Genomic DNA, 11613 nt, shown 5'->3' on the forward strand with positions numbered 1-11613 from the left:
TATCATATCACTTGAAAGCGAAAAAGTAAAAATTATATAAGTAACAAAGTTTATTGCGTTCCGGGGTGACCGCAGCGAAGCGGGGTGAACGCTGCTAGTCGTATATATAACATTACCACAGAGATATATCCACGGAGGGCAAATTGCATCCCGGGACCCCTAAATGGAGTTCGACTGTTAGCTGTTTATTTAAACATGTTTACTAAAGCAAATGACTAGTGCTTACAATAGAAAAAAAAAGAAAAAGAAAAGTGACCATTCTTCACACGCGAAGAATAAGGACATATTTTCATGTAGGCGTCCGTTTCTTGCGATTTCTATGTGTAGCCAAGAGAAGGTTGTGTTACACGTAGAACCGTATTTAAACAATTTTCCCAATTGGCTGTTGATCCAAATCGGAAGCAAAGAACGCTTGCATGAAAAGATACCATTAGATTTATTATTATTATTTATTCTACCCTTTGGCAAGTCCTGAGATTAATGAGGTGTTTATTTTAATTTTTTAAAACATTAATTTAATTTATTTCTTTTTAAAATTTAGGTTGGTGTGGAAGTGTTTCTTCCACGTTTCTGATTTCCAGCTTTCTCTTTCAACTTCCAATATTTTCTTTTATTTTTCAAATCATCGATCAGTTGTGTTCTTCTTCTTCCTATTTCTCGCTTTCCTTCCATCTTTCCTTCTATGGTGGTATGAAGAAGACAATTTATTCGCAAGATGTGTCCAATCCAATTGGCCTTAATACGAAGGATGCTGGCTAAAAGTGTCTTCTTCTCTCCTATCCGTTTCAAAACATTTTCGTTTGTTACTCTCTCTCCACATTTTATCTTCTCTATCTTCCTCCAACACCACATTTCAAAGATCTCTAAATATTTCTTCTCAGACTTCCATAATGTTCCAGTCTCTGATCGATACTGTTCAATACTCGATACATAGCACTTGACCAATTACTTCCTTAGTCAAATATTAAGCCTGCTAGTTAACAGTGATCTTTTCATGTTGAATGCTTCTTTGGCTACGGCAATTGTTAACGTGATCGCCCTAGTGCAATAAGTGTCTTTCATCTAAATACTTCCCAGATACTTGGAATTATCGACATCTTCAAATTCTCTTTGTTCTATTCTAACCTGTCAGGGCGCGTTTCCACGGGATATTCTCACGACTTTCGACTTTGCGATGTTGATTTCCATTCCATATAGTTTCGCAGTGTCAACTATTTTGACCATCATCTTCTGTAGTCTTTCTTCGGTTCTAGCTGTAATAATCATATCATCTGCGTACCTGACGATGTTAATAATCTGCCCTCCAATCTTGAAATCTCCAATTCCCATTAATGCTTCTTTCGTTAAACATTCACTGTAAATGTTGAATAATTGAGGCGACATTCTATATTTTTGAATAACTCGTCTTCCAATATCTACACTATTGGTTTCCCCTTCATTCAATATAATGAATAAGGTTTAATAAATACTGAAACGGAAATTTGAATATTGTAGAAAATTGTCACTCTTTTCCCTTTTAGACACGGAATTGTTAAAAAAGCTGCAACGTATTTTTACTCATTTTTGTATGTTTGTTTATATATCGAATTTAATGCTTCCAACTTCAGCGAATACTAATATTAAGGATTTTGTGAATATAGAATTCAAAATTTTAAAACTGGAAATCGTCTTCATTAGGAGACTTTCTCAAGCAATTTCTTTAGGAGCTATGTACCAAACATCTTATCTACAGCTTAAACAAATACCTACATAAAGTTTTTCTGTATAAAAAAAAAAAAACGAAAATTTGAATACTATAGAAATTGTTTCATTTCCCATTAGAAGCTGAATTATTTTAACCTATATTCTTTTAGTCATAATTAAGAGTTTAAATTCTGAACTTTACTTTTAACTTGAGTGAATCCATATATTTGGCAGTTTCACAATAGAGTGTCGGAATCTGTAAGATCAAATTTATCCCGTTTCCCTATTTAACAGCGGATTGTTTCTTTTATAAACGCTGACACATAAATGCAGTGCAGTTACACAGAGAAAAATCCGTTCCCCGGACAGCGGTATATTGTACAAATATACGGTATCCTCTTGCTTACTACAGAAATCAGTACGGAGCATACGCTATCTGTATGCTACATAGGCACTGCCCTTAGATGTTACACCATGCCGTTACAGGATGTCTGACATCTAACAGTTTTCCGTATATCACATACATATACTTATGTTACCTTCGTCAGCTATATGTTATATACGTCCATTTGTATGTGAGATGATGACCGTATACATTGTTTCATACAGAAAGTATGTATAGATGGAACAGTTATACAGAAAGTATTATAAAACATGCGTTTTCAGTTTTACGTCTGCCGTACGTTAAAACAGAAACTACAGGAATTACGCATGTAACCTATCTTTTTAAGTACGCCACCTACAATTTTTTCCTCAGTGTATAAGTGCAGTTTTAATATGCAGAGTTTTATCTTTCTAATGTGATACACTTCTATCTTCAAAAAAAATATTTTATCCTCATCAACTTCTCTTAGAATACATATTTTAAAAATTCTTTCTTATCACTTGTTTCCATGGTAACGGAGTTTTCTGTTCATTTTTTTTCTAGCTGTGATTTGGTATTCTTATGTTTGCCGAGTCACTTATATAGTAGCATAGATATGAAAGGAAAAAATTCTAAACCACGTCAACACATTATAATAATTAGGAACTTCCCAAATGCAATAATTTGTACAATACAGATCAATGGCGTTGCCAAAAATACATAATGAAGAACACTAATAACTGCCGTAACGAAGAAATGCGCTTACACACACATATACACACACACACATTCATACACGTACATAGGCGTTATATGGTATCACCGGCTGAAATGTGGGCCATATGTTCGGATAGAGTACTTCATGGGCTCTTGTGACAGGAAGTTTAGTATTCTATTTCAGTAGAGATGAGTGTAATTTCATGTGATATAAATAAGAAAGAGATTAGTTTTCTTTAATTACACAGTATTGAAATACTGACGAAATTTGCTTAAATCAAATTCCCTGACTCTAGAGCCATGAACGACTATGACCAGCAGATGGCTCACGTTCAAGTGTGTGATGGTAGTGCTCTCAACGGGTCGGGTCGGGTCGGGTTGAAGACATGTTTTGTATATATTTCTTAAAATGTTATCCATTCTTAAAGTATAAATTCCCCCTTCCTCCCCTGATTCTCTTTCCAATACAGAGAACCGACTCTTTAAATGAAGAAAGAACCCTCCCGATAATGCAAAAATGAATGATGCGTACAAATAACAAATCTGTGGATGAATCAAATAATGCAGATACATGAGAAGATGATGATGAAGATAACAGTACTTGATTCAGTGCAGTCCACCACATGTAAATAGATTTGAAGGGTTCATATTTGTGTATGTGTACGTGTGTATGTACCTGTTTCTGAGTATTTATATGCGCGTGTGTCTTGTAATTGTTATATTAGTATCCACTGGATTAAGTGAAAGTATAAAATTGATTTGATGACTGCCAAATTGACGTCACCTTGGTAAGTCATTATTTTTTAATATTTAGTAATATTAAATTAGATTATAGTTTAGCGTCGTTTTCAGGAGCAAAGCTCTACAAGACGTGAACGTACAATTTAACGTCGGATTTGAAACACATGAGCTTCTACCATGAATCAAACCTCGTTCGAGAAAGGCGCATACGCTAACCACATAGAAACGGGGAGCTCAACATTTAGTGATATGTATATTAAGTTGCAAAATTATATTCGTTTAATTTTCACTAATATAATCTTCACAGTGTAAAGCATTCGCTAGGCACGTTATCTTGTTTAAAAACAAAAAGCCTATCTCTTATGTTTCCGTCTCGGGGTTGGACTGCGGGATGATAGAAATCCGAAAGAGATGTTTTTATTATATTTTGTACAGTAGATCTGCTCCTTCATAATCTTCGTGTTTGATAAGAATGAACCTCCCTGGCTCACGTATACGTAATATAACAAACCATGCACATTAAATGCAAGACTAATATAGCAAACATTGAAGATGCCCCCTAGAAAATTTTCTTCGACCGCCCATATCTGGAGGTACACAATTTCGCAACTCAGTGGATACGATGTGGATGTATTCAAAGTCTACTGATTTACCCATAAAATTTAAATTTTATAACAATATTCTCAGTGAATACTAACCTGAGGAGAACTATTTTTTTAATTCGATCGCTAAAGGAGTTTTTTTTTCACCAGGTCTCGGTAATCATCTGGCACGAAAACTGAAGTTTCTACAAGTGTTTCCCCAGCAATTTTTTTGAGAAAGGGGTCCTCCAGGAGCGTTATTTAGGGTGTAATTCCTGCGTTTGTTATATACATATATAGATATAGATAGATATTAATATAGATATACTGTATATATATATATATATATATATATATATATATATATATATATATATATATATATATATATATATATATATATATAAAGATAAGTAGGAGCGGGTCTTTAAAATTAGTTCGGAAAGATAATATGAAAATCTGGCATAATTTGCAAGAATCTGTCTAGTCTAATATAAATAAAATAAATAGTTTGTTTGTGTTTGTCTGTCTGTATGCAGCCTGGGGGCCAGACGAGTGGACCGAGAGTTACCAAATTTTAGTCAGGGGTACCCTGGCCCAGGCCCCAGATCAAGACGAATCTTTTTTTTTTTCAAAATTCGAACCAGGGGGTCTCAGGGTGCGCTTACAGGGACATGTAAAAGTGGTAGAAAATGGCCGATATTACTGTCGAATTCAGTTTTCGCGGTCGCTGAAATCAATGGTGAAACTCTGATCACATTAACTTACAAATTCACCCTATTCGGCCCGGTGGTCCCCGGAGGGGGAGGGTCGGATACCGAGACATGTAAAAGTAATCCAAAATGACCGATATTAGTGTCAAATCCATAGTTTTCGCGGTCACTAATATCGATGGTGACACTTCCATTTGCGATGATTTGCAAATTAAGCTTTAATTGTATGGGAGCCGGGAAAAAATCTTTAAGTTTTGCGTCTCACGGTTATGCCGGTTAGGCTAAAGGAGACGGTGATAATGAGAGATGAGTGAAAGGATGGAATGAAGAAAGTGGGAGGAAACGGGAGAACCCCGAGAGAACCCACGCACACGGTGTTTGTACACCACAAAGTTCACTTGGCAGGGGCTGGGATCGAACCCTGGACCCCAAGCACCAGAGGTGAACGCTCTACCACTGAGCCACCGCGGCCCTCAATGAGGTTGGAAGCTGGTCAGTCATGGCGGGAGGTGGCACATGCCATAGGAGTGGCACAGAGTGTGATTTCCCGATTGTGGAATCGATTTCAAACAATTGGAAGTGTTCAAAGAAGACAAGGACAGGGCCGTCCACTAGCAACCAAAGCCAGAGACGATCGTTATCTCTTGTTAACAGCCCGTCGAAACCGGCGTCAGAATACAACTCTGCTGCCGCGAGCCTTCCGAACAACAACAGGACGCACAGTATCTACTCAAACGGTCCGCAATCGCCTTCGAGAAGGTGGTCTCTATGCACGTAGGCCTATGGTGTGTGTCCCATTAACTGCATGCCACCGTGTTGATCGAAGAGCGTAGGCAGAGGAACATCGTGGGTGGGGACGCAATGAATGGGGCAATGTTTTGTTCTCTGACGAGTCTCGATTCAGTTTGGAGCCTGATAATCGACGTGTTCTCATCTGGAGAGAGTGTGGAACACGACACAATCCCATATTTGTGCGAGAAACATCCCAGTATCATGGTGGTGTACTGATGGTGTAGGCAGGAATCAGCATTGGTGGGCGTACTGAGCTCCACATCATCCGAAATGGCTCTTTGACGGCTCTCAGATATAGGGATGAGATCACGAAAACTCTTGTTCTTCCTTATGCTGGTGCCATTGGTGATTCGTTCCTTTTTATGGATGGCAATACTCGTCCTCACATAGCTCGCTTAGTGGATGAGATGCTGGATGCTGAGGGTATCGCTCGGATGAAGTGGCCAGCATGCTCTCCGGATCTCGTTCCAATTGAGCATGTCTGGATAATGCTTGGCAGACGAATTGCTGCTAGGCAAGTAAATCCAACAACCATTCCAGAGCTGGAAGTCGCTCTTCTGGATGAGTGGCACAACATCCCCCAAGAACTCATCGATAATCTGATTGAATCCATGCCACGCAGGTGCGAGGCCCTGTTGGCAATTCGAAGTGATCATATGACATATTAAGGAACAATCAGTGTTGTTGCCTTGCCTGTTTGTGAGCAGTTCGAGAGGTGCACACATAACCCTCTTGTGTCATGAGCCATGTGAACAAGGTTTTCCGTGCCCCAACACCAGTATGTGCCCCATTTTTCTAGTGTATCTTAAAGCATTCCTTCTTGTATGATAATATGAGTCAAACATAAGCTTATTCATACACTATCTTAAGATCTTGTGTGATATTTCAGCTGAACCCCTAATTTTTTTAGCATTATATACAGTATATATATATATAGTGGCGGATCCAGGATATGATCAAGGGAGGGGCTAAACCATAGTTTGCAGTTTTGTCCAGTGTAAAGCAGGATTGAAGCCCATTTTATCCAGTGTATACTTGAGTGTGAAGGGGGAGGCTATAGCCCCCTTGGATCCGCCTCTGTATATATATATATATACATGATCGAAAATGGCCTCGAATCCATACTCGCTGAGATGAACAGAAGATGCCGTTTAAATCCACAAATTCAGCCCCATTAGTACTCTAAGGAGGATGGTGATATGTACAGATAATTGAAAATTATCGATATGAATGTCAAATTCATAGTTTTGGGGCTCCACAAGTTCATTGGTGACAGTTTTGGTGCCCTTTGTGTCCAAAAATGAAACGTATTCTCCCCGTGCGAAGAACGGATATTCTGCTAGTCTGTAATAACTAACGGAAGTTTCATTTAATATATTTCTCGCTGCTCAAATTTACTCACTTGTGCGGTATATGTGTGTAAAGTAGAATTAAAACCTGTTGCTCTAAGTATTTTTCCGTTAGCGAAAAATATACACTAGGACGCCGATAATCCTAACGTCAAAAATCCGAACGCGATCCCTAGAATGTTTTTACATTTTGTCTTAACGCTAGCGATAAACAAACAATAGACGTTTGTGAAGTCCATCGACGTTATGTGAAGTCAGTGTTTTTACAAAAGTTCATTTATATGTAATTGTTTGTCATGTATTTTTATTTTTATTTTTTCTTAGGCCTATAAGTTTTAAATGTGACTTAGAGTACAAGCAAGTTCTTCAGAAACATTAAATGTAAGTAGCCTTACGTACGGTATTGTAATTACTGTATGTACTGAATAACCACTGTATCGATAGAAGAACATACCGTACAGTATATGTAAGCCTAAAAGACATTTTCTTGGTCATTTTCGAAAATCCGAACAATTTGAAGATCCGAATACCTGTGCTCCCAATTAGTTCGGATTTTCCACTTCCCACTGTACATGTTGCAGACATGTTACAGCAAGTAAGATCACTAGCATCAGGCCAACAAATAGTTTTTAAACTACATTTTCCTGTTTTTGCCAATATTTCCGAACAAATTATTTTTTCTAATGGTTTCAAAATTTCTGGAATTTTACATAGAACAATGAAGATATCTCTATGAAATATATGTTTGATTTAACATATTAACTAAAATGATTCTGTGATTAAAAAGAATGATGATTCTGTTCATACCCAAATTTTCCGTTATTTCCCCAGCTCGGGAAAACAGTAAAAAAAACTGTTTTTTACCCAAAATTTCCGTTTTTATCACAGGCCTTCACAACACTAGTCTGAACACACAGTGCACCGAACACTCCTAACGATGGCGAATGTTAACACCACGACATCGGCAACTATAACTGAAATGAACACGTGACCATCACCACTAGACCTTGGCACAATGGCACAGCGTTGCATTGTCTGATGAATCCCGATATCTTCTTCATCATGACGATGTGAGGGTGTGAATCCGTCGTGTTCAAAGGGAACAGCTCCTTGACATCTGTACTGCGGGACGGAGACAAACTGGCTGCGGCTTAATTATTATCTAAGGAACATTCAGGTGAGCATCCATGTGTCCAGTGGAGCTCGAGCAAAGCACCATGACGGCCGAGGTGTCGCACGCTGCTTGCAGACTACGTACACCCCCTTCATGACGGCCATGTTTTCCATCGGTAGTGGAATTTTTCGACAAAATAATGCACCATGTCACAAGGCCAGGAGTGTGATGGAGTGGTTCGAGGAACACAGGAGCGAGTTCCAAGTGATATGCTGGCCCCCAAACTCTCCGGATCTGAACCCAATCTATCACATCTGGGATGTGATTGAACGTAACGTGAGGGTGCATCACCCCCTCCCCGGAATTTACGGAAATTAGATGACCTGTGTGTGCATATGTGGTGCCAACTCTCTCCAGCGACCCACCGAGGAACATTGCGACCATGCCAAGACGCGTTGCCGTTGTTATTCGTGCCAAAAGTTGGACATACTAACAATTAGGTAGGTGGTCATAACGGTCTGGCTGATGTGTGTGTATATTTTAACTCGTATATTTTGTCTCGACTCGAATTTCGAGACGTCTCGACTCGAATTCGAGTCGAGTCGAGACAGAGACTGTCGAGTCGAGACACGAGTCGAGACAGCACCATATTTTCGAGTCGAGACAACATTTTCTCGAGACGAGTCGAGACAGGCTTAAATCTCGACTCGACTCGACTCGAGCGCATCCCTATCTACAACCTGTGATTATAATTTTTCATGGTTTCAAAATTCATGTTTAAACTGCAAATAATGATAATAATAATATATATATATATATATATGTAGTCTATTCATGGTGAGTTATTAATGCATTTTGAAGCACGATTTTCGATTCGCTTTTAGTATGTAAAAGTGTGGACCCCTCCAAAAAAGTCTTGGGTCTCCCCACGTAAAACTTGCTGAGTACACCCCTGCATAGGATCCACGTGGTCAGCTGAAACGTCCACATAATCATGCGCTGTAATTGCAGGCTGCACGGAATATCAAGAAACTACGAATCACAGCACAGCACCATGGCCAGCACCATATTTCACGCAGTATAGAAACAGTTCGTAATACACGCATGTGTAAAGCTTGTTACATAAACAAAGTTTGTTGGAAACCATGTTACAGATTTGTCATCTGTGGTCCAATTTGCATTTTCTGGTCACCACTTTAGCGCTGAAACGTTGTTGACTGCTAAAACGTTCAGCAGTTTAGAACTCTCAGCTCGGCCGCGGTTGTCAGGTTATACAACTCTCATTGGTCTCTGTATTGTCGCAAAAGGGTGCTTCTGACGCTGATTCTGTTCTTCAGCCATTTCTACAATCCTTATTAATTATTCTGTTCAATGTTCGACCATCGGTTTATTCCCCATTCATTCTTACTTATTGGCCATACTGTTTTATTGCTGTTTTGAAGGCCGCCATTACCTTGGATACTGCTCCTCGCGATACACATAATACATTACTCACTTTACACACACACTTACACCAACTAATCGCGCACCCACAATTTGTTTCTTAGCAACTTAGAAAGGTTTCTCATTTTGCATCAGCACTTTCTCCCACTTCAACACACGCTTCCGTACTACCCCGCCTGACGTACTACAGACAATTATATAACGATCAGGAGCTACATACATATCCTCAGCGACCAGCTCTACCACGTGACATATATCTACGTGTTACAAACTGCAGGTGTTTTTTTTCTATTATATCTGCATAGAAAACTTACTCATTCCTTCGAATTGTTGAGTTACACGATTTTGGTTTATCTTCATGGCCGTAACGCATGTAAGGTGCGTTCGCGATTTAAATTCTTCCAGTGGCGGACCTAGGCCGGGGCTGGTGGTCTACGCTCCCCAGTTTTATAAATGACAAATATTTGCATAGTTTTCAAAATTTATAGTATACTCATGATATAGGAGTCTGGGTTCTGACTCCCCCCAGTTTTCACCTTCTGGATCCGCCACTGACCCCTCCTTATGGCCGGATCCAGGATTCTCTGAAGGGGGCACACCAATAACTACCAGTACATTTGAATTAAATTTGAGTTTTTTTTAAATGCCTTTAGGCATCTGTGATGTGAATGAGGAATTCCTTTGCAAATGCTGTCTACTCTCGATGAATTCATTTCCTTCAACCTTCAGAAAATTGACTTAAACTATTGATTTTCCAAAACTTACTGCTACCTTCTCACTTCAGGTAGTGTATATTTACAACGAAGGGGGGTGCACGTGCACCTTTGCACCCCCTCTAAATCCGCCCCTGTATATATATATATATATATATATATATATATATATATATATATATATATATATATATATATATATATATATATATATATATATATATATACAGTATATATCACGCTTGTCTTGAAAGGGCATTAGGTTGAGTGCTTGAATCCCACTTGACGAAATTCTGTGGTGAATAATATAATAAAATAACCCGTAAAAATTATTACTATTATTATTATTATTATTATTGTTATTAATAATAATAATAATAATAATAATAATAATAATAATAATAGTAATAATAATAATAATAATAATAATAATAATAATATTAATAATAATAATAACCTGTGGAAGAATTCAATGTCAGCTTGATGAACAATCTGTCGATGAAGATCTGGTACACTTCCCAAACAGAAAATAGGTGGCACCACTGGTATTCCCAAAGACTCTAAATATCCATAATGCCAGGTCACATATTTGTAGAGCACTGCCAGCAACACAAGTACCAAAGCTAATAAAATAAGCAGAAAATTAGGAATCTCCATCGCTACAGAACTTTGTAGACTATTCAACACAGGAAGGGATCATAGACTGTCTGTAGTAATCGAAAGGGAAAGAGATTTTTATTAGCAGAAGGACGATGTTATTACGTAATCACTTTATCATTTCTAAGAGCAAATAGACTAACGATTAAATTACTAGCCTCCATTTGCTCTGTGTCTTTCTCTTGGAAGTTCTTTGTTATTGAAGTAACATTCTGTTCTTTTAAGGCTCTATCACAAACGAAATGATAAGAAACACATGTTACAAACAGATAAATGGTTAATTTTATTTAATTATTTCCACGTACGCTATCATTGTTTATTGTTTAGTGCATTGAAGTATTTCTGTGAAATACGGTTCTTAAGAATATGATATTACAGTATTTCAACGAAATTTAAATGAAAATAAATTCTACTATGTTTTGTTCACTTTTGTCAAAGAGCGTGATTGTTATCTTTATATATGTAGTGTAGAAGATGCAAAACTCCCAAATCATCGACAGAGTATTAACCTCCTGAGACCCGAGCATTTATTTGTCAAGAACTTTTGATGAAATTTTGTATATTAGATAACAATAGACCCAATAGTACATATTTAAAAAACATTGTGTCGTACTGCTTTCCTATTGATCGGTAATGGGTCGAATTGTATGTATTTTTTTTATTTTTTTATTTTTTTTTACAGGCTAGTCTGAAAGACTAGCTGCCTTTCAGAGGGTTACGCCCTCTTTTAGGAACGAGATTGGCGG

The 11613-nt window shown here is 37.9% G+C and overlaps 1 protein-coding gene across 1 annotated transcript in view; it reads right to left on the reverse strand.

Annotated features, from left to right (window-relative positions):
• Positions 1-10917, reverse strand: part of LOC145676833 (cytochrome P450 3A14-like) — a 33456-nt gene extending 22539 nt beyond the window's left edge. The window contains exon 1 of the mRNA XM_081747620.1: positions 10668-10917. Coding sequence (XP_081603746.1) covers positions 10668-10867 — 200 coding nt within the window. The 5' untranslated portion in view covers positions 10868-10917. The remainder of the gene's footprint in view (positions 1-10667) is intronic.
• Between the last annotated feature and the right edge of the window lie 696 nt (positions 10918-11613).

Source organism: Thermobia domestica, unplaced genomic scaffold, assembly GCF_964235325.1.
Source record: "Thermobia domestica unplaced genomic scaffold, izTheDome1.hap1.1 HAP1_SCAFFOLD_408, whole genome shotgun sequence".
NCBI lineage: Eukaryota > Metazoa > Arthropoda > Insecta > Zygentoma > Lepismatidae > Thermobia > Thermobia domestica.